General features: G+C 46.4%; 2 protein-coding genes across 3 annotated transcripts in view; one reads left to right on the top strand and one right to left on the bottom strand.

Annotated features, from left to right (window-relative positions):
* Positions 1-9,686: 9,686 nt before the first annotated feature.
* Positions 9,687-22,665, bottom strand: FBXL8 (F-box and leucine rich repeat protein 8). Its single transcript, XM_055000905.1, has 4 exons — positions 22,595-22,665; positions 17,361-17,420; positions 13,429-13,617; positions 9,687-11,768 (listed from the first exon to the last, which is right to left on the bottom strand). Exons 3-4 carry the CDS (start codon positions 13,584-13,586, stop codon positions 10,793-10,795), a joined length of 1,134 nt encoding a protein of 377 aa, XP_054856880.1. The 5' UTR covers positions 13,587-13,617; positions 17,361-17,420; positions 22,595-22,665; the 3' UTR covers positions 9,687-10,792.
* A 318-nt stretch (positions 22,666-22,983) lies between these two features.
* The window catches only part of TRADD (TNFRSF1A associated via death domain), a 15,758-nt gene continuing 15,271 nt past the window's right edge, over positions 22,984-23,470 (top strand). The window contains exon 1 of one of the 2 annotated variants that reach the window (XM_055000429.1): positions 22,984-23,043. The gene's annotated coding sequence lies outside the window, so the exon portion shown is untranslated. Of the gene's footprint in view, positions 23,044-23,066; positions 23,167-23,470 lie in introns of those variants that run through there. The other variant, XM_055000428.1, reaches the window with a different exon arrangement.

The raw sequence follows: 23,470 nt of genomic DNA, 5'->3' as shown, positions 1-23,470 counted from the left end.
AGCTTTCACAGTGATCCAGCTACGCCAGCGCCATCCTTTTACCACAGCAAGCCTCCCCTTCACTCCAAACTGCGTATGTCGGAGGGAGGAAGAAACACTGCATGATTTGGGCCCAGCTCAGGAAAAAAACCCTCCCTGTTCCCCCGACCGGTCACATCAGCAGGGTAGTTGGCTCTCTCCCAAGCTCAGCACAATGCATGGGGCATGGCCAACCACAGGCAACAATACAGAGAATGAAAGCACACTGCATTTGATCGCACACAATGCACTGAATAAAGATGCAGCCTCATGCAAAGAGAATACACACTTGCTTGCACAAACGCAGCCAGCCGGGAAGCCAGCGAACCACTGGAAAGAGCCACGGAGAACAACTGCTAGTTCGTCTTCTGCATGCGCTGCTTTAAGAAGGCAGAGGGGAGTATGGTATGTGGACCTAATTCAAGCCTTTCTGTTACCGCTACGCCCCATTTGACTTGCGTCTATTTCTATCGCTAGGCCCCCTCCCAATCCAAACTAGACTACAAGGCCCCATGCAAGAGACAAATCTGGTGGGGAAATGGCTCACACTAAAACCATTGAGAGATCTTTGTCCAAAAAAGTATTTAAAAAGTAAAACTAGAAGCCAGCAGCTGAAAACGGCAGTATTTGAAATGCCCCAAGTGCGCAGCTGCTTGTCAAAGGGCAGCTCGCACCATCCCATGACCTGTTTGTGCGACACAGCCCAACCTTCTCTCCAACTGCCATGCCACAAGCAGCCACCCAAGAGGTAGCCCCTTACTGCAGGGCTCCCACTAGCATTAACCCACTGACTGCTGAGCCCTCAAAGTGCGGCCTCCCAATGAGGTAGCAGGACCATTTTAAACAGGAGCCGAGTTTAACAAGCGATGTTCTTTCTCTGTATACAACTGCAGTACCAGCAAATTCGTTTTCTTTTGTTCCAGCCCACACTAAGGTCTGGGGCAGAGTAGGGCAGTCTAAAACATTGACCCACATTAAAGGAACGGAGTTGTCACAACCACACTGGCATCCGAACCCGGGCTGCCAGGCCTCCCACTATGGCAGTAGACCTTGAGCTGGCAACTTAGCAGCAGGAGAAAAGTAAACAACAGAAATCACCACTGGGCCAATGACATGACATCACTTCCAGGAAAACTTGGAAACGATGGCCATTTTCGCACGTCTTACCGACCAAAAAAAATCGCGGAAAACTCCTGGAACGATGGCGTCTTCCTGGCATGATCTCCTGTCATGACTCTGGTTCATACCGTGACAACATCAGAAATGACGGGAAATCGTGCCAGGCTGTCATTCCAGTAGTTTTGCGAGATTTTCCACAGTTGGTAAGACGTGAGAAAATGGCCAATATCAGTCCTTTCTAGGGATCACTGGAAACTCTTTACCATAACGCTTCCTGCAATTTTTGAGAGAGACATGAGATCACTTCTTGGGGAAGCCTGGAAGTGTCACTATATCATCACCCCACTGCCCGAGACTTCTGCCAGTTAATCCAAACTATGATCCACAGGTAAGAGTCTTTTGCAGACCTGTACCTGTAGGGTTACCAACTTACCTGCTATGAAGGGTGATCTTCTGCTGCCTCCTCTCCCTCCCCACCACAGTTTGAATGAGCAGCAGAGGGTGGGACAATTGGGGGAGGGAAATGTTGTTGATGTCACTTCCGGCTAAAACCCAGAAGCTACATCACTGACGATCAGGGCTTTTTTCCTGGGAAAAGAGGTGGTGGAACTCAGGACCGCACAATGACATCACTTTGGGTCACCTGGAACAAGGGAGCAGTTTTTAAAAGTTTAAATCGCCCTCGATGAAAATGGTCACATGGCCAGTGGCCCTGCCTCCTGATCTCCAGACAGAGGAGAGTTTAGATTGCCCTCCGCGCTGCTCCAGTGGTGCGGAGGGCAATCTAAAGTCCCCTCTGTCTGGAAATCAGGGGGTGCGGCCACCGGTCATGTGACCATTTTCAAGAGGCGTCGGAACTCGGTTCCACCGCGTTCCCGCTGAAAAAAAGCCCTACTGACAATCTAGGATTTTACCAATCTAATGTAGATCAGCAAAATTCTGGATGGTCAGTGACATCACTTTTGGGTTTTAAACAGAAATGACATCCATGAGTAGTCTGCACCCACCCCATGCCTTACCCTCCAAAGTCTCCCAAGGGCTCCAGGTATGTGCTTGGCAACCCTACCTTCTGTTTCCCCTTTACCTGAATCAAAAAGAGTCCAGTAGCACCTTTAAGACTAACCAATTTTATTATAGCATAAGCTTTCGAGAATCAAGTTCTCTTCGTCAGATGCCTGATCAAAACTGGGCAGATACAGAAGAGGAGGGGGAAAGAGAGAGAAGAAAGGGAGGGGGCATAAATCACAAGAAGGCAGAATGCAATTAGCATGGAGGCTATCAAAACATTCCTTTGCTTGGAAATGTAAACATTTCCTTTTGGTGTGCAGTCAGTTTGTAGCAGTGAAGGTATCCAATGCCTATGTAGTATAAGCCTTCGATGACCACAGCTCTCCCTGCCAGCTGCATCTGACAAAGAGAACTGTGGTCCCCGAAAGCCCACACCAGGCGTCACTGGGCTCCCCCAGATCACGCCTCTGTAAAGAGAATCTGTTACCTGTGGTAATGTGATAACCATTCATAGTCTCTATTCAGTCCCCGCTTGACAGAGTCAAATTTGCATATGAATTCCAATTCAGCAGCCTCCCGTTGGATTTTGTTTTTGAAAGGTTTCTGTTGAACCACAGCGACCTTTAAGTCTTTGGTGGAATGTCCTGGTAGATTGAAGTGTTCTCCCACTGGTTTCTGGACGTTTCCATTTCTAATGTCAGATTTGTGTCCATTTATTCTTTTGCGTAGAGGTTGGCTGGTTTGTCCAATGTACAGAGCAGAGGGACATTGTTGGCACATGAGGGCATATATCAGGTTGGAGGATGAGCAGCTGTAAGAGCCAGAGACAGTGTAGTTGATGCCATTGGGTCCTGTAATTGTATTCCCTGGGTAGATATAGGGGCAGAGCTGGCATCTGGGTCTGTTGCAGGGCTTGGTACCTGTGCTGGTGACTCTGCTGGCCGATTCATGATTGTAAGTGAGAAGTCGTTTAAGATTGGGGGGCTGTCTGTAGGCAAGGAAAGGTCTTCCACCCAGGGCTTCTGAGAGAGAGGTATCCTTTTCCAGGATGGGTTGTAGCTCACTGATGATACGTTGGATCGGTTTGAGCTGGGAGCTATAGGTGACAACCAGTGGTGTTCTGTTGTTAGTTCCTTTAGGTTTGTCCTGGAGCAGACTGTTTCTGGGTACTAGTCTGGCCCTGTTAATTTGTTTCTTCACTTCATTTGGTGGGTACTGTAGTCCCAAAAATGCTTGTTGTAAATCTCTTAAGTGTGAGTCTCGGTCGAGAGCATTGGAGCAGATACGGTTGTAACGTAAGGCTTGGCTGTAGACAATAGACCGAGTGGTATGTTTAGGGTGGAAGCTGGAGGCATGTAGATATGAGTATCGGTCTGTTGGTTTCCGGTATAAGGTGGTATTTATTCGTCCATTATGTAGTTGTACAGTGGTGTCCAGGAAGTGTACCTGTTGTGTAGAGTGGTCCAGGCTTAAGTTGATAGTAGGGTGAAAGTTATTGAAGTCCTGATGAAATCTCTCAAGGGCTTCCTTCCCATGGGTCCAAATGATGAAGATGTCATCCAGGAATCTTAAGTATAGTAGTGGTTCCAGTGGATGGGAGCTGAGGAAGCGTTGCTCTAAGTCCGCCATGAATATGTTAGCATATTGTGGTGCCATGCGTGTGCCCATGGCTGTGCCATTAACCTGTAGATATAAGTTGTCACCAAATTCGAAGTAATTGTGAGTGAGCACGAAGTGACAAAGTTCAGTGGCGAGGTTTGCTGTGGTTTTGTCCGGGATAATATTCCGTATGGCTTGCAATCCATCTGCATGTGGGATATTGGTGTACAAGGCCTCCACATCCATGGTTGCTAGGATGGTGTCATCTGGTAGGTTGTCAATGGATTGTATTTTCCTGAGGAAGTCAGTGGTGTCCCGTAAATAGCTGGGTGTGCTGGTGGCATAGGGCCTGAGGATAGAGTCCATGTATCCCGAGACTCCTACTGTGATGGTGCATTTTCCTGCAACAATTGGGCGTCCTGGGTTACCCGCTTTGTGGATTTTGGGTAGTAGGTAGAATCTTCCTGGTCGTGGTTCCTGGGGTGTGTCTGTATGGATGCATTCTTGTATGTCCATGGGGAGTGTTTTTAATATTTTATTGAGTTCCCTTTTGTATTGTTCAGTGGGGTCAGAAGGTAGTATTTTATAGAATGTTGTGTTGGAGAGTTGTCTTTCTGCTTCTTGTATATAATTTTGTTTATCCATGATGACAACTGCTCCGCCTTTGTCAGCTTCCTTGATTACGATGCCAGAATTATTTTGGAGGCTGTTTATGGCCTCTCTTTCTCCACGGCTGAGGTTCTGCTTTAGGTGTTGTTGTTTGTCAATTATCTCAGCCTGAGCCCGTCTACGGAAGCATTCAATGTAAAAGTCCAATGAGGAGTTACGGCCCTCAGGTGGTGTCCATGTGGAATTCTTTTTCCTGGAGTTTTGTAACGATGGTTGTGTATTGCTGGGTTGGGGGGGTGGGGGCTGCTGAGGCTGCTGTGATGGTGTCTGTTCAGTGCTTTGTTCGTCATTTTGTCCAGCAGAGTAGTTGAAGAATTCTTTCAGTCTTAGGCGTCTAAAATAGGCCTCCAGGTCTCCACAAAGTTGTATGGTTTGTGTGGGTCTGGCTGGGCAAAAGGATAGTCCACGTGAGAGGACTGATTCCTCTGCTGGGCTCAGCTTGTAACTGGAAAGATTGATGATGTTGCTTGGATCCCAAGTGTTTTTGCTCTCTGTTGCAGGCAGGAGGAGGATACCTCTCTCTCAGAAGCCCTGGGTGGAAGACCTTTCCTTGCCTACAGACAGCCCCCCAATCTTAAACGACTTCTCACTTACAATCATGAATCGGCCAGCAGAGTCACCAGCACAGGTACCAAGCCCTGCAACAGACCCAGATGCCAGCTCTGCCCCTATATCTACCCAGGGAATACAATTACAGGACCCAATGGCATCAACTACACTGTCTCTGGCTCTTACAGCTGCTCATCCTCCAACCTGATATATGCCCTCATGTGCCAACAATGTCCCTCTGCTCTGTACATTGGACAAACCAGCCAACCTCTACGCAAAAGAATAAATGGACACAAATCTGACATTAGAAATGGAAACGTCCAGAAACCAGTGGGAGAACACTTCAATCTACCAGGACATTCCACCAAAGACTTAAAGGTCGCTGTGGTTCAACAGAAACCTTTCAAAAACAAAATCCAACGGGAGGCTGCTGAATTGGAATTCATATGCAAATTTGACTCTGTCAAGCGGGGACTGAATAGAGACTATGAATGGTTATCACATTACCACAGGTAACAGATTCTCTTTACAGAGGCGTGATCTGGGGGAGCCCAGTGACGCCTGGTGTGGGCTTTCGGGGACCACAGTTCTCTTTGTCAGATGCAGCTGGCAGGGAGAGCTGTGGTCATCGAAGGCTTATACTACATAGGCATTGGATACCTTCACTGCTACAAACTGACTGCACACCAAAAGGAAATGTTTACATTTCCAAGCAAAGGAATGTTTTGATAGCCTCCATGCTAATTGCATTCTGCCTTCTTGTGATTTATGCCCCCTCCCTTTCTTCTCTCTCTTTCCCCCTCCTCTTCTGTATCTGCCCAGTTTTGATCAGGCATCTGACGAAGAGAACTTGATTCTCGAAAGCTTATGCTATAATAAAATTGGTTAGTCTTAAAGGTGCTACTGGACTCTTTTTGATTTTGCTACTACAGACTAACACGGCTAACTCCTCTGGATCTATGCCCTTTACCTGACACTGCCTTACACACCAGGTCCTCTTTGGTCAATATATCTAAAATGCAGGCGACTTTCATTTGGCTTCCCACCTTGTACTGACTAAACATGATCTTCCAATGTTCAATATGCCACAGAATGTGGTGTGACCTCTGCAACGAGTCACTTTTGTCCTCATCTTTGTATCTGGGAAACAGCTCTTTAAAATGCCGTAACTTTAAGATTGCTGGAAGTTGCATGAAGTAAAGCCTCAGGGGGAATCAAAATGCTATTATTTCTACTTAGTCAGGAATTCAGGACACTGAAACCCTGCAGTTATGCAATTCTTACTCCTATAAACTGGACCTGTATGAATATTTAATTTTTCCTCCTAAAGTAGGGTTTGATTTTAAATGTTTGGGAGATCCATGTTCTTTTCTTGTAAATTTTCCTCACTTTTGGAGAAGTCTTCTGTAGCTGTTCATTTACGATATGCTTTTGTGGGAAAGCAGGCACCTGTTTTTCAGGTAAAACTAAGTAACTGCAAGGTTTATTTGACGCCTTTTTCACTGGCAAAAGATGCACAACAATCTCTATTGTCCACCATTGTGCTTTCCCAGTTGTTTGAACTTCTGAGTCATCTCAGCTGTTAACTCGCTCCACAGGAAGGATGTACTTTCAGAGCTCCTGCCATGAACACCTCATCCACACATCAGCATACAGCCTTGACGCCATACAAGTTGGCCGTGATATAGGGAAGTGATTCTTTAGACTAGGACTCTTCCTTTTTATTCATAGATATTTCATAGATATACAATTTACTTCAATAAACTGTAAGACCTATCTTTTCTACAGTTTCATTGCCTAAAGATTAATTACTTCAATGGTTCTGGCTGGGTAAATCAGCTACCAAACAAAATATAACTATAATATACCCAACCCTCATGGGGGAGTGTCACTGATGCTGTGATATCACTTCCAGGTCAGCACTCAGAAGTTATGTCACCACACCCACAGAGCTCTAGGAATGCACCCAATTTCTATAGTAAAGACCAAATATATTTTTAGAGCATCACTGATGCTGTGACATCACTTCCAGGAGCTCACTCAGAAGTGATGTCACAGTGTCTGAGTCATTCCCTTCCCTTTCATTTTCTCTCTCACTGTTCCACTGAGCAAGCATAGGGAATGGAGCACAGGGGAAGACAACTGCTAAATTTACTCCAACTAAGCTCTGCTGGATACATAAAGCTATCAGAGGATTATCTCCTAACAATTAAAATCCCCTGAGGAAAAGTCAGCTGACTATCCTGAGACAACAACATAACGGATTTCTCCGCATCTGATAAAGAGAGCTGTGGTTCTTGAAAGCTTATGCTACAATAAAGTTGGTTAATCTTAAAGGTGCTACTGGACTCTCTACTATTTTGCAACTACAGACTAACACGGCTGACTCCTCCATCTACAGCATTAGCTACTTTTAATCTCAAATCACTGCATAAAAGGGTGCCGATTGATGGAAATTGTTTCTATCAAATTTTGATAATAGCTCTGTTCATGTTACAGTGAATGCATGTAACATCTGGGGATATGTGCATACAGATGTTTTGTTTGAAACAGCCAATGGGTGCTCACTTTACAAATGAAACCGAGGACCACTACGTGGATAAATATTAAGAATCACATGCTCAGCTATGTGTGCAATGAATATAACATGAGAAGGATTCAATGCCCGTATCAAGAAAACCCAAGTGTAGTCTTTCATGGATTGTGCATGCGTTCCCTCCAACAGGCAGAAAATTGGGCAGAAGGAGGCAAAATTGGGCAGAAGGGAGCTCCTTGGGTTCACTGTGAGGTGAAGAAAGACATTATGGGAAGTATTTTAATATGTATGTACAGGGCTTTTTTTCAGCCGGAACTCAGTGGAACCGAGTTCCGGCACCTCTTGAAAATGGTCACATGGCTGGTGGCCCCTTCCCTCCCTGATCTCCAGAGATCAGTTCCCTTCATTTCCCTCTTGAGAGTTCCACTACCTCTTTCCCCAGAAACTTTTGAGAGTTCCACTACCTCTTTTCCCAGAAAAAAAATCCCTGTGTATATATAATTTAGTGAACAAACTGTGGAGCAATGAGGGAAGGTGCCGCTGCAGCACTCTCTTCCTGTATCTGAAAGTTGTACCCCGAATCAAAGAATGAAGTTAAGGAAGCTGTTAAATGCAAGTACCAAACTCAGTTGCACTTACAAGATATCCTCAACGCACGCTACTGCTTCTCAGTCTCTGGTCTTTGTTAAACAAGGAAGAACCACCTGAACTCATTCCATCTCAAAACTTACAACGGAATTTTCACTGTAACCATATTTCAGAGAACAGAGGGCAGGCATCGTGGATCGCCTGCTCTTGGGATATCTGCAGTGGCTCCTTCTCCTATTTCCAAGGTTATTATTTTAGTTACAACATTTTAATGCCATCTTTCCATCCCACTTTTCCACCCAACTTAGGGTCCCTGAGTTGGCAAACCATAAACACCATTAAAACACCATTTTAAAATACCATTTAAAAATGCCAATTAAATAAAATACATAAATAGTTAAAACACACAATGGAGTACTGGATTTTAGGAGTACTGTGAGATACTGTGGGATAGACAGCAGATTCAGAACGAACAAAAAAAGGTGGGGGGTTTCACTCAGTGAATAATTCACTTGTGGAACATACCTCCACCTGATGTATTGATGGCCATTAGTTTAGGCAGCTTTAAAGGGGAATTCGACAAAATTCACGGAGGTTAAGACCAACAATTGCTCTTAGCCATGCTGAATAAAGGAAACCAAAACTGCAAAAATGCTAATCAGCACCACACTATAAACAATTTGTATATATTCTAAATATATAAATTCATACCTTCCAAACGGAGAGTCCAAATGACACAGTAAGTAGCTACAAGCGATATAAATGTGCATTTTGCAAATAGTGTTGTATATTGCCATATATATTATTTTTATCAACAATTTTCACACACCTTTTTTTTCACATGCACAACAAGAATCCAGTATTCAGCCTGTTTCAACAAAGATACAAAGGCAGATGACAAAGATAAAGGCAGATGAATTCCCTGTGTCTGTTACTGTAAGGAAAGCACTGTTCCTAAATACAACTAATTGCCACAGGTTGAAGTCTCGAAGGTATTAAGATCTTAAAACAGAAAAGAGTATTCTTCACACCACAGCTAGTAAAGTGTGGTTACACTTTGAGACAAACGTTTATTGTGATTATGAATGGTCATAAATGATCACAAATGTACAAATTACTACAATCACACAATAATCGCAAAATATGTATTTATTATATATACATACAAATATAGAAATCTGCAGCTTGTATATAAATATCCCGCATCTATTGAAGCAGTGCTGTGTTCATACCTATTTGAAGGAATGAGTTTTCTTAGAGCTAAGCTACAAGAGACAAATTACACAAGGATGAGCACGTGAAAGGAGTCACAATATTAGTTGGGAAGCTGAGCTTTAAAAGAGATTGGAAGGCGTTTGTCAATTTCCCCTCTCTACAGAGCCAGGGAGATCACTGCTCAGAGGGCTTGTTAATTTCCTCTTTGCCTCCCAAAGGCTCTGTCAGTTTCGTCTCCCCTTCTAGGAGGCGAAGAGGAAATAAACACCCCCCCCCCAGGAGCGATCTTAGTTGCTCTGTAGAGAGGGAAAATTGACAAAGCCTTCTGATCTCTTTTAAAACTCAGCTTCCCGACTAACATTGTGATTCCCTTCACGTGCTCGTCCTGGTGTAATTCATCCCTTGTAGTTTAGCTCTTAGTTGCGTGTTAGATTCTACATACTTAGCCTATTTACCCACGTGACTCCAACCCACCACAGTTGCTGAGATCACTTTTCAGATGCATTGATATCCATGCTTTAAAATGGTAGCTGTTTCTTCTGGCAATAGCTTAGCAATGAAGCGTTTCAGTTCTACATAGCCTGCGCTGCCCACACATTTTAAAACAGCCGTCTCCCTCCATGTCTCACTTTTGCAGTAAAGTGCTTTATCCGTGCATTGTGCTCTCCGCAATCCCAGTTCAGTAGGGAATAAACAGAGTTGGTACCGCATAAACACATGGCTGCTGATGCAAGCGACTGCTATTTGAGAGCCAACTGATACATGACAAAGCCCTCTCTGTGGATCAGACAGGCATTGAGAGTTAAGTGCTCAGAACTTAATTTCCAGGCATATTGGAGACCCAGAGCTAAGCTACAAGAGACGAATTACATGAGGAGGCGCACGTGAAGGGAGTCGCAATGTTAGCTGGGAATCTGGGTTTTAAAAGAGATCGGACGGCTTTGTCAATTTCCCCTCTCTACAGAGCCAGGGGAAGGTTTGTGTATTTGCTCAGAAGGTTTGTGTATTTCCTCTTTGCCTCTTAGAAGGGGAGGTGAAACTGACAGAGCCTTCAAGAGGCAAAGAGGAAATTAACAAACCCTCTGAGCAGGGATCTCCCTGGCTCTGTAGAGAGGAGAAATTGACAAAGCCTTCCAATCTCATCCTCGTGTAGTCCGTCTCTTGTAGCTTAGTTCCCATTTGGATAGTGGGAAAGACGGGGTTTGTCTACGCTGTTTTCCCAACTTGAAAGGGTCTTGGGAAGCCATTAGTTGCCCCACTGGGGAAATTTGCACGCAGTCTCCAGTGGTGCTATATGCAGCTCTTTGGGACCATTTCAGGTGGCACAAAGGAGAAGCCTTAGGTCTCCATTTCCCACAGTCCCAATCCGCATCTCTCCCCTGCACATCTGGGAAGTTCAGAACTCCCAGAAGACATCTGATCAAACAGGCAAGACGAGGATGTGGTTATGTGTGAATTGGCTGAGAAGCACAAATGAACTCTTTAGTCAAATCATAAGACGATTACTGGTTGCCAGGGGTAACGTTCTTTGGTGATCTTCAGAGTGTATCTTTTCAGACCCGTGCAATGCGACAGGAAGGCATCGATCACTGCTTGGCTGACTGTGCAGTAGCAGTGGATCTCTTTCAGATGTACACACTTCTTTGCCAGATCTATTAAGGAGAAGTTGAGGTCATCAGACGATGTGGTGTGAAGGACCAGCCTCTCCAAACTCTGGCTGTAGTTGCTGGTGACAAACCTAACCTGGTTCACCATGTAAGTAAAGGTGTTCAGTTGCAAAGTAGTCACAGGGATATTTGGCTTTAGAATCCGAGGTATCTTCCATGCAGGGACTGTGTGCTCAAACTCTAGCTCAACGTAGAGTTGTGGGTGCCTCTCACTCACTGCAGCCCAAAGCTCTTCAGTGATGACTGGGACATATTTGTCTAGACGTTCACAGAAAATGTCCAGGCAATGGAAAGGTCCTCGATTTGGCTTCACCAATTCCAGAAACACATCCTCGGACAGGCTGGCATAATAGACGCCCAAAGTAGACAACTTTGGACAAGCCTGGAGGACCTTCACCATGGCTTCTGGCTTGACGTTACAAACCAGGGTGCGGTTATTAATGAACAAGGTGTGCAAGTTTGGGCTGGAGGCTGCGATCAGTTGAACCATCTCATCATCAAGAGTGAAAGGCATTTGCCGCAAGTCAATCTTCTGAAGATCAATTTTGTTCTCACTCCGACAGACATTCCTGATACTCTGAAGAATGTCTTGGCCGGCGTAGAAATAAGGATTCTGTCCCGTGCAGGCAATGCACAGTGCTTGCAACCTGTGGTTCTGCTGGGCTAGCATGTCTAAAATTTGGGAGACGTTCCTCCGGATTACCTCCTCGGACTGATCAAACACAATCTTCAGATGTCTGATACGGTGCAGGAACTGGTGCAAGCTCTGTAACGTGCCCTCCTCGTCCCCATCCTTGCAACTGAAAGAACAGGGGGAGGGAAAAACGTAACTGGAAATCTCTGCAGTTGTATCAAGGGAAAGCCTCAGAATGCTGTGTGATATGGGATGCTATTATTAAACATTTTTTTAAATTTCTTAACTCTAAAATAAGGCACATACCAGCAAGGGCTGAGGCTGTGTGTTTCATAAGGCACCTGTGAGAACCCATTGTAAGGTCCAGTTAGGTAGGAAAGGTGGTCCCCTGTGCAAGCACTGAGTCATTATGGACCCATGGGTGGACGTCACATCGCGACGTTTTCTTGGCAGACTTTTTGTTATGGGATGGTTTGCCATTGCCTTCCCCAGTCATCTACACTTTACCCCCAGAAAACTGGGTACTCATTTTACCGACCTCGGAAGGATAAAAGGCTGAGTCAACCATGAGCCGGCTACCTGAACCCGGCTTCCGCCAGGATTGAACTCAGGTTGTGAGCAGAGCTTGGACTGCAGTGCTGCAGCTTACCGCTCTGCGCCACGGGGCTCAAGTTCCAGGTAACCAACAGCTTTACCCAAAATCAGACTATTGGGCCCTCTAGTCCAGCCTTGTTTATATGAACTGGTAGAAGTTCTCTTAAGGTCGCAGGCAGAAGAAGATCTTAGCCAGTACCTGTTACTGAGATCCTTTACCTGGAGATGCCAAGGTCTGAAACGGAGACCTTCTGGCGAGTATAGTGTGTATTCTACCTCTGAGCTGTGGCTCCTGCTAAACATAAGTTTTTCTACAGCACAGTTCTGGAAGACTCATCTAGATGACTCTGGTAGGTATCAGAGCGAAATTTATGTTTTCACTTTTCATATTTGTTCATTTATACATAGTCTGCTCGCACAGAGCATCGCTTCATCTCCCCCCCCCCCTCGCCTGGCCCAGCCCCCACAGAGCGACACCGGGCTGCACCGGGAGAGTGGGAGGAAAGGTGCCCAGAGCATCGCTGTATCTCCCCCCTCACCCACCTGGCCCCCGCCAGAAGCTGTGTGGCCCAGAGCTGTTGAGGGCTGGGCCAGATGAGGGGGGTGGGGAGATGAAATGATGCTCAGTGCGACCGGGGGGAAAGGCAGAGCACATGGGGCTATGTAGCTCCAGGCCACGCAAGCAGGGGAAGGAGAAATGCAGCAATGCACCTGGAGAGCGGGAGGAAAGGTGCCTCATGCCTGCACTTCCCTCCCTGCTGCTCTGTAAATGTTAAACTTTAAGCTGCAAGGACGCCTACACTTCCCATCAAACCTTAAGGTAAGGAAACCCAAGTTGAACTTAAGTAACTTGTCACGTCTGTTTCAGCTCCCAGTTTTCTGACTTACATTGTTTGCACTGTAAGCTGCATTAGTGAGACAAGACAAGGAAGGAGAAAGGGAAGGAGGGCATGTGAGATTGACAGGAAGCAGAGAGGACGAGGAAACCAAGATGACCGGAAAATGCAGGCAATATGATCCTAGCGTGGAGGTTCTTGCTGGAAAACCAAGATGTTGAGGACAGACCAGGGGGAGAGGAGAGAAGCAAGTTAGCAAATAAAGGAGAGACCGCTGCAGGGAACTGCAGAGCTGAAAACACGGAAATCGGACTGGGAAAAGGAGACCAGCCAACGGGGATCGTGTGTGTTAGCAGAAGACTTCTAGAAATGCCCCGAGAGGCTGCCACTCCTTACCTGACCTCTGTAAAGTTCCAGACGGAACTGGCAGAAACCGCCGCAGCCCAACGCCTGCACACCTGGAAGGCCGCGTGCCTGTCCTTGAGAGGGAGGTAGCAAAATATGTGGGACAGAATTTCTTCCGGGATCACGTTCCAAATGTCTGGTATTGGCATCCTCTTGGGGCTTCGAAATCCAACAGCAGCTCTACATTTAAATAAAATAATAATAATAATAATTTGCCCCCCAAACCAGAAATATCAGTCAAAGCTCAAGGGTTTGGAAAGTAAGAAAAACATTTCAAAGTAAAATAGTAAAGAGTCCAGTAGCACCTTTAAGACTAACCAATTTTGTTGTAGCATAAGCTTTTGAGAGCCACAGCTCTCTTCGTCAGAGGCATGCATCTGATGAAGAGAGCGGTGGTTCTAGAAAGCTTATGCTACAATAAAGTTTGTTAGTCTTGAAGGTTCTACTGGACTCTACTATTTTGGAACTACAGGCTAACATGGCTGACTCCTCTGGATTTCAAAGTAAGATTCACAAAATCATTTCAGAAGTGGATGAGTGGCAAATTGTTCCTCGGTAATCACATGATAACATACTTGCACCAAAACCTCTCTACTTTGCCAAGAATGAAGGATGGAAAGAGATTGGAGAATTTTTTGTGAGAGTTAAGGCAGGATGACAGAGCAGGCATTACTTGTGGTCCCGATCTAGGCTCCAACAAAATGGACTGGCAGATTTTTGAAGCCCTATAAATTGTCTGGCCAGGTATAGGAGTAGCGCGTTTGGACACACCATGAATGACGATAGCTCTTCTTTTACCAGAGGTCGCCCTCTTGTCTTCTACCTCCAGTCTAACCGTTATAGAATTTTATACCATATCTGATGATCAAGACAAGGGGACATTTTCCACCAGTCAAATACATGCAAGCTGTGAAGTTTGATACGAATTCAGTGCACGCTTGTAATCAATAGAGCAAAAATAAATAAATAAAACCCTCTATGCTAATTAAATTGAGAGTTCTGGCATACATGCTCATTCATTCTCTATTTTGTAAAGATTTGAGTCAAAAGTTTTATAAGATGTCAGATTATCTTATTAAAAGGGGCAGTGCAGCAACGAGAGGTTGCTAAATACAGGCTGGTTTTCCAGCCAGCTAGCTTGACAAGATTCTCCCCCATCCATAATGCTGCACGACTAAAATGCGGGAGGGAACACACATCGCAAATACATACAAAGGATTCCAGTTTTAGGAATCCTTTCCTCAAATATGCAGCTTTGCTTATTTGGCTCCACCAAGATATATTTTCTGCCCGCCAATGAAATGCAAGAAAGAAGCAAACTATTTCTGTATTTAAAGGAACTTTTCATGTTCCAGATTAACTTCTGTATACCGCTCAGAGGGACAGAGTCTCACAAGCTCAGGCTATCCCTGTTGCTTGAAGACTGGATCACGCTTTTTTAACTGCTAGGATGGACAGATTATTAGGCACCTTTTCTCTGCCTCTCCAAGGTCACTTCTAGTTGAGGCATCTGCCTGCTTCCGAATCAGCAAGAGTCAACAGACAAGCAAAGCAAGATCTTTCTGAGCATCAGGTTTTTCCAGGGCAAGACCATGGGATTTCTATCTTCCTTCTTTTATTTATTTAAGATATCCATATCCTGCTTCACTGCTGATCAACAGGACTCAAAGTGGTCTCAAAAACCAAATACAATATCACACTGGCAGAAAATACAAATAAGGCCGTTTTCACACTGCTTACTGGCCACGGAACATCGCGCCAAGCTCCTGGAACGACAGCGTCTTCCTGGTGCAATTTTGCACCAGGAAGACGCTGTTGTTCTGGGAGCTTGGCATGATGTTCTGTGGCCGGTAAGCAGTGTGAAAACGGCCTAAGAGAAAGCGAGCCACCACCTCAGGGCTACTGAAAGCCTGACAAAAGAACTCCGCTTTACTGTGGAAAGTCAGGGTCTTCCACAGCTGTTTTCAGGTTTGCTGGTGTTGTGAAGCTGATTTTTTTCCTGCTTCTCCACTGCACTGCACTGCACCTGTATACCACCCGGGGTTTCCCAGGCTTTTCTCCAATCTTTCTCAAACCTGCCTTGATACAAAGTTTTGGGAAAGAGTGCACCAACACCCAGATGGCTGCCATGTGGGATGGAACATCCAGAGTTTCCCAGTCCTGTCCACATGGCAGTCATTTCCCCCGTCTCTGTCCCTGCAGCATCGGTTTCCTCCCCGTGCAGATGGCAGGAGGGGAGGGCTTTTTGGTTTTTAGTCAGCAATTGCATATCAATGAACAATCTATATATCAAATCTTCGGAATTCCCAGTTTTCATTTAAACCAAAAAGTAAGTATCTAGCCTTTTTGTTGCAGAGATATAAGGGGAAAGACATCTCTCTACAGCAAAAGGGGTATTTACATTTTAAAAAAGTGAAAGCTGGGAATTTAAAGAACCTGAAAGATAGATTGCTATAACAATATTCATTTATCAATTCCCCCCTCGCCCCCTCCAAAATTGGAAAAGCCCTGGTTGCATGGGAGGGGGGGAGGAGGTGGGTCAGAGAGAAACCTGCCATGTGGAAACCCATTTGCTGCTGTGCTGTATTGGCAGCTACAGAAGCCTGTCTCCATGTGGGAAAACACCATCCTCTGTACTCAAGCAGCTGAAGTGGTCTGGTCATGGAAGCTGTCTCGTGGACTCACATAGGTACAGGCATTCCTGCAGCTTCTGAATTATACAGAAGGCTTTAATCTCAACCAGTTCTGCTATCCAAGCAACAAAAACTGTTGGGACACCAGGAAAATGGCAAACCACTTGACAGCTACAATCCGTGACTCTGAAAGAGATCTTGGGTTAAGGGCTGGTCCTCTTCTTCACCAGGCTGGATGGAAAAGGGGGCTCATTCACAGATGAGGAAAGAGCAAAGTTACACACTGGTGCCAATATTATTTTTAATAGAAAAGAGTCCAGTAGCGCCTTTAAGACTAACCAACTTTACTGTAGCATAAGCTTTAGAAAATCACAGTTCTCTTCTTCAGATGCAAGAAGATAACTGTGATTCTTCATGCATCTGAAGAAGAGAACTGTGATTCTCGAAAGCTTATGCTACAGTAAAGTTGGTTAGTCTTAAAGCTGCTACTGGACTCTTTTCTATTTTTGCTACTACAGACTAACATGTCTAACTCCTCTGGATTGATATTATTTTTAGCCCGCTTCGGGACAGCCTCTCTGTTCTTCAGCTCACTAGATGTACAAGTAGTATTTTGTATTGCACCTACCGATTACGGTCAAGATCCCCCTCGCCTGCCTGCTCCAGCCACCAGCTCGTCTCTTCTCTAGGGGCCAGAGAGATTACTCATCATCCCAGCCCTTACAACACAGAAGCCAGGAAGAGGAGGGCCTCTTGGCTACTGTTTGCTTTCCAAAAAGGATGAGGTCATTTCACTGCATCTGAGACAAGAGTGAATTTTTATAAGCTTTATATCAGAAGGAAATTGCCAGTTTCTTGTTTGCCCTGTCCTCACCTTTCCTTGCCGCTCCCTGCACCATAAACCAGAGGGAAAGAAATTGCCTAATTGGGATTAAAAAGAGGAGATGGAGCCACTTTGCAAAGCATGGGCCTTCCCAAGCCGGCAAGTCCAACTTTATTGCAGAGGTAATCCAAGCCATGGACTGGATCCAGACTCAAATTTTCCAGTGACAGAACTTTCCTGCCTCCTGCCTCCCCCTGCAGTTCACTGATCTCCACAAAATGCCGCTTCTGGGGGGCAGGGGACCCCAAGGAATGACATGAAGGGGGTCTGCAGGGGGTGGGGAACTGGAGGAAATTGCCAATTTAGTCTGGATCCAATCCAGTTGCTTGAAGGAGCGGTATTTTTCAGGGAGAGGGGCCAAACTAGATAGCCAAACCAGCCCATTCCATACATTTTTTTAAACTTACCTTTATTAGGAACCAGGCTTTGTTCTGGTGGCGGCACTCACCAGCACTGAGTACAGGCACCTGGGGGAATTGGTGGTAATCAGTACAACCTTATATACGAGTACCAGCGTCTTTTTAAAAAAACAAGAAAAGCTAAGGTTCACAATCTGTTGTGACAGGTTATGAGCTATACAGAATACTTCTTCACGGTGAGGTTAAGTGAAATTAACAAAGGGAGAAAAAACACACTGCAATCCTAAAGAATTACTCCAGCCTAACCCCATTGAAATTAAATCAATGGAGTAACTCTGCTCAGGATTGCACGGTTGGAGGGCACCAAAAGATGTTCAGATGTTCTCGAAATAGGTTTTTCTCCCTAGTTTTTCTAAGTTTAACCTGAGCTGTATTTACTCCAATTCAAGACTAGTTTTTTCCCCTCAGGTAAGACACTAAAAAAAAAAAAGAGGGGAGGTTCATCTTACATTCGCACAGGGCTCATTTCAAAGGGGAACGCACAGGAACGCAGTTACGTGACAGGTGGCCCACCTGACTCTCAGCCATTTTGGGCCCATTTCGGGCTGGATTGGGGCTGAAATGGCCCGGATTGGGTCTCTGATGGGTGGTGGATCACTTTCCTGCTCAGCAGCGGCTCGATCCTGACCATTTGGGGCTCCCTTTCAGCCATTTTCAGCCCCCTTTTGCCATTTTGGGCCCAATTTTGGTCCTGAATGGCCAGGATTGGGTCCAAAACAGCCAGGATAGGTGATATCAGGGGGTGTGGCATATGCAAATCAGTTATGCTAATGACCCACTTCTGGTGATGGCAAGGGGCATGGCATATGCTAATGAGTTATGCTAATGAGTTATGCTAATGAATTCCTCCAGCTCTTTTTCTATGAAATGACCCCTGCATTCGCACATAAGTTACAGTTACGCCCAATAAGAAATGTTTCTTGATTAATAACTTTTTGAGGGGGTAGATCAAGACGAGCAGCCATGTTTGTCTGTAGCAGTAGAAAAGAGCAAGAGTCTAGTAGCACCTATAAGACTAACTAGCTGTGACTCATGAAAGCTCATATCCTACCACAAATGTTGTTAGTCTTATACGTGCTACTGGACTCTTGCGCTTTTTTTGAGGGGGATCCTCGTACATTCAGGGTCACCTTCCTTTTACGTAAATACGATAACTCTAAAGCTTACATATCTTGCTGTGGGACACAGTCAGAATCCCAGACTGTTCACTTGCATAATGTCAGGCCTGCCTAGGGATTTCTCTCAGACTCTCCACGTCATCAGACACAGATGTATGAGATGAAGGTCTTTATTAGAGATTTGCACCCTAGAAGTACACTGTACATAGTAATTGCCTGGAATGCCAAAGCAAAGGCCTCCCAGAAAAGTTATATTCTAGCCCCTCCCCCCGCCCCAGTTCAAATGACAATCAGTTGAAGTTGATGCAGAGCTGCAAAGCGCGAGATATTCACAGGTCTGGCAGGAAGGCTGGCTTGCCTATCTGACACACAAAGCAGATTCTATTTGGTGTGGACCATCTCCCCACAAGAAGGGGAAAATCACATAATCTTGAACGGTCAGGCAGACATCCTAGGTGGGCACATGGGAACTGTGGGTACAAGATGTACTTCCTGAGACTATCGCCCTGCTAGATAAGACCAGCGGCCCATCTAGTCCAACATGCTGAATCACACAAGGGCTAACCAGCTGTCCTGGAGGGCCAACAAACAGGGCTTAGAGGCCAAGGGCTTCTCCCGATGTTGCTTCCTAGCACTGGACTTCAAAGGTTAACTGCCTATGAATATGGAGGCTCACCTTTAGTCCTCACAGCTAGTAGCCACTGATATTCTTCTCCATTAATCTATTTATTTATTCTGCTTCATTAGACCCCTGCTTGTCTCCACAACGGGGACCCACAGTGGCTTGAGTTGCTCTCTTATCTTCCAGTTTATCTCTACAGCAACTCTGTGAGGTAGGTTAGGCTGAGAAAGTGAGATCAGCCCAAGGCCATCCAGCAAGCTTTCATGGCATAGCGGGATTCGAACCTGGGTCTTCCAGACCTAGTCCAATGATCCACTTTTAGAGCGCATCATGGCACAACCCAAACATTTTTATGCCACTGCCATGAAGCGATCTCAGAAGCACGTCCCAGTGGAACAAAGATTGGGACAGAAACCTCTGCACCATCGAATCTAGGCTCACATGCACAGGAAAGGTTTCCATCAGCAATTGCCACTTCAAGTTATTGTGTTGGTGCAAGCAAAATATACCCATCTCCTCCTGGGTTTGCAGAGCTGGTTGGGATTGGGCCAGTAGCAGCACAGGTCCAGGAGCGGATGTGTTTCTGCCCGTGCCACTCACAGCTGGGAGCAAGTGGACACTGCACAGTATCCTGGCCTTCTCTTTGTGCTGCCCCAAGCAGTCACTTGGGCAGCTTGGCTGGAGAACTGGCCCTGGAGTTAGCGGTCAAACTGGCTGAAAGTCAGTCCTAGGAAGCTTGAGTGGGACCCCAGTTCTATGCTGGCCATTGTGGCTCTGGACAAAACTCTCTCTTTCTCAGTCTGATCTACCAGAATTTTTTTTTTTAGTCTGCACTGACAATGCTGTTGCCTTAAGACAGTTTTTTGCTTGCATTATTTTCCAGTTTTGTGATTCTTCTGTTTATTAGAGATCTCTGCTGTTTGAATTTTCGTATTTTGTAATCTGCTTTGAGTGTAAGTAGGAAAGGTAACAAATGAAGACAATAATAGTAGCAGCAGCAGCAGACCTCCAAGGGAGAGGAGCTTATGAGATCCTACATCTTTTATAAACAACCATTTTGTAGCTGAAGAGAAATAAACTGGCAACAATACTTGGATGAAAAGTGTCTCTGCTGGAATGAAAGTGACCAGCAATACATGGATAAAAACTAAATTTCCACAACACTTTCCAGCATTGAATGGGAAAGTTTCTTGTTCTGCTTTTGAGAAATGTGGGGCTTTCTGCCACAAATGAAAAATGTACTCTGTCAACATTGTGGATTACAACTACTGCATTTTGGTGATTTCTGTGGTCCCTGGCCACAGCTTCCCCTGTCAGAGACTCAAGCAAGTATGTTGACCCTTGCAGGGGACAAACTGAAAGCAAATCCCAACGGGACCAGATATTTTCGGCCAGCCCTCCTCTGAGATGATGGGCAGTTCGAGGCAGCTGTTGAAGCCTCTTTATGAAGAAACAATGCAGGAGACGTCTAATGTCTTTACAATAGTCTGGTAAATATAAAGGTCGAGCAGGTATCTTGGGAAGCAAGCACATGGAGAGGCAGTGCTAGTCTCAAAGCAATATTTTGCCAGCTGCATTGGTCTCTGCTTCATGCTTTCTCCCCAGCTGGCAAAGCAGCACTTTTTATGTGTTTGGAAAGTACAGTCCCTGGCTGGAAAATATATGTAGGGAGAGATGGGGTTATTCAGTGGAACAAAGCCAGAGCACATATTCAGAGGCTCTCTTTTATGACGAATGAGGCCTGGCATGAAAACCAGGTTCTAAGGATAAGCTTGAGTTGGACACTAAGAGTGGAAACACATGAGATGAATTACACGTGAAGAGCACGGGTTGGGTCGCGCACACTTCTCTGGGAGTGGTAGTCTTACCCTCCCTCCCCCTCCAAGCTTCTGGAGGAAAACTGAGCCAAGTGGATTTTCTTACAAAAAACAGCCGCTTCACTGGATTCTCTCTTTCAAAAATCCAGTTGCTTCGGTTTTCCTTCAGGAGCTCAGAGACGGGAGGGGGGGGGGAATCTGTGCTGTGATTCCTTGCCAGGAGAAGAAGAATGGGAGGCACTGGGATTTCTCTCTCGCTCGCAAAACACCTTGGCTTTTTTCCTGCCTCTTGTTACATCATTCCCTACCTTCCCACCCACCAGAGGATTTTGGAAAGAGAGAGTGTGTTTGAGAGAGAGAAAGTCCCTCCGGTTGCGATTCTCCCCATCTGAGAATCACATTGAACGGCTAGGTTTTTTTTTTTAATAAGACTACATTTCCCAGAGATCCTTGCAGGATCTGAGTGAATCAGACCATTGGTCCATCAAGACCAGCAATAATCTACTCAGACTCGCAGCACCTCTCCGGGGTCTTTTATATCACCTACTGCCTGGTCCTTTCAACTGGAGATTGATCTCAGGACCTCTTGCACACTAAGCAGATGCTATTTGTGCTTGGTGCTGTCCAGGACACCCTGGGGAGAAAAGGAGAAACCCCACGCCATGTTTCACTACTACCCCCAATTAACATCTAGCCTGAAGAAGTATCTGAAGAAGTGAGCTGTGGCTCACAAAAGCTCCTACCCTACCACAAATTTTGTTAGTCTTATTGATGCTCCTGGACTCTTGCTCTTTGCTAACATTTAGCCTGTTAACTTTATCAATTAAAACTGCTGCATCGGTAGATTTCAGCACATCTCCAAGCGCAGCTTCCCCCACTATGGACTCGGCAAGCTTGTTGCTCCTAACAGGCTTGAAACTGCAGTGGTTCCTTTTGGTTGAAAGTCAAGAATGAGGGACTCGCTCAGGGTCCTGTTCTTACATTCACACAACTGAGGTGAGTGTGTTCAAAACAACATCCATTTATTAGCAAGGGAATACAGGGGTGGGAGCCGCTGGTTTCAGTCCTAGAGAGTCTATGCAGTTTAGGGGCCTAACTAACAAACAGAACTAACTGAACAGGGACTCCACCTCACCAGACAAAACTACACACACAAATATCAAGGGGGGGGGCACCATTCCATCGCAATGCATACAATAAAGATTCCACCAAAGCAAACCCCACCAGGGCAGGATGCCGAGCCAAGTCTCTTCGGGTTTTCACTCCCGTCCCCAACCAGCGAGTAGCCACTACCTCTATGGGATACCTTGAAACCCGCAAGTAGGGTTGCCAGCCTCCAGGTAGTGGCTGGAGAACTCCCGGAATGACAATTAGTCTCCAGGCCATAGGGATCAGTTCACCTGGAGAAAACGGCTACGGGTGTGTGTGGACTCTATGGAATTATGCCATGCCGAGGTCCTTTCCCTCCCCAAACCCCACTTTCTCCAGGTCCCCCCCCCCCCGATATCCAGGAATTTCTCAACTTGGAGCTGGCAACCTTACCCACAAGCTTTTACACAGTTGCAGCTCGCGGGATCCTTCCAAAGGCTGAAGCCGCCCCCCCCCCCCCGGGCAGCCTCCCCCGTTCCAAGCAAGCTTCTCCCCGGCCCCAAACGCCGGCCTTACCCGAGCTGCCCTCAACGAACCTTCTTCGGAGGCGCCTCCGATTGGCTGCCAAACTTCCCGGTGCGGGTTCAACGGGGCGGACTTTGAGCCACCCGCATGGCCGGCGGAGGCTTCTTTCGACTGGCAGATCCCCGAGCCAGTCAGAGCGGCTCCCTGCAAGCCGGGCAAGGAGGGGAGGCTTCCCTTGCACGCCTTCGGGCCGAAGAAAAGAATGAAAGGCCGCTGAGAAAATGCGGCGTCCCCAAATTGCCCCGCGTCGCACTCGTTGCCAACCTGCTGTTAACGCGCCGCGCGATGGGGGGGTCGCGGCGTAGCTAAGGGTCTGGCACCAGAGGCGCCGGAGAAGGCAAGTTTTCCAGGGCGCCAATGCGCAGGGGCGGAAGCCGGCGGCGGCGGCTCTGCCCGGGCTTGCGCGAGGAGGGGAGGGGGGCGCCCGCTGGCCCCGGCAGGTAAGCGGCGGCCGAGGGATCGCAGGGGGGGCGAGCTTTAGCGAGAGGCCGACGCGCAAGCCGGTCGGGGGCTCCATCCGACAGTTCCGCGGGCGTGATCGCTTCCGTGCCTTTGCGCTCAAGGTTGGTCCCGCTGGAAAGAGAAAGCAGCAGCCCCAGCTAGGGTGGGGTGGGGGTTTTCTCTAACGGCAGTGATTTTTAAAAATAAGGAAAAGAGAACTCCCCAGCAAGATCGGAAGGAAGAAAATGAAGGCCAAAGTTTGCAACTCAAGCGGCAGTTAAAAAAAATATATTCGGGGGGAAAGGAGTTTCGTTTTTACGGAGTTCGGGAATCCCGCTCGTTCCAGGAAATCGGGGCTTCCATATTGAATTGTATTTGTTTTTTCTTGGCGGGAGGGGAATGGACGGGTTATAGGCCCTGAGACGA

This window comes from Eublepharis macularius, chromosome 16 (assembly GCF_028583425.1).
Source record: "Eublepharis macularius isolate TG4126 chromosome 16, MPM_Emac_v1.0, whole genome shotgun sequence".
NCBI classification, from domain to species: Eukaryota; Metazoa; Chordata; class Lepidosauria; order Squamata; family Eublepharidae; genus Eublepharis; species Eublepharis macularius.
This window is presented reverse-complemented; position numbering and strand designations above follow the sequence as displayed.

Bases quoted from the DNA above. Each gene is read 5' to 3' on its own strand.
- FBXL8 (XM_055000905.1), bottom strand. From the start codon at position 13,586: ATGCCAATACCAGACATTTGGAACGTGATCCCGGAAGAAATTCTGTCC. The intron at 11,769-13,428 runs GTAAGGAGTGGC...CTGTTCTTTCAG, and splicing joins TGGAACTTTACAGAGGTCAG to TTGCAAGGATGGGGACGAGG.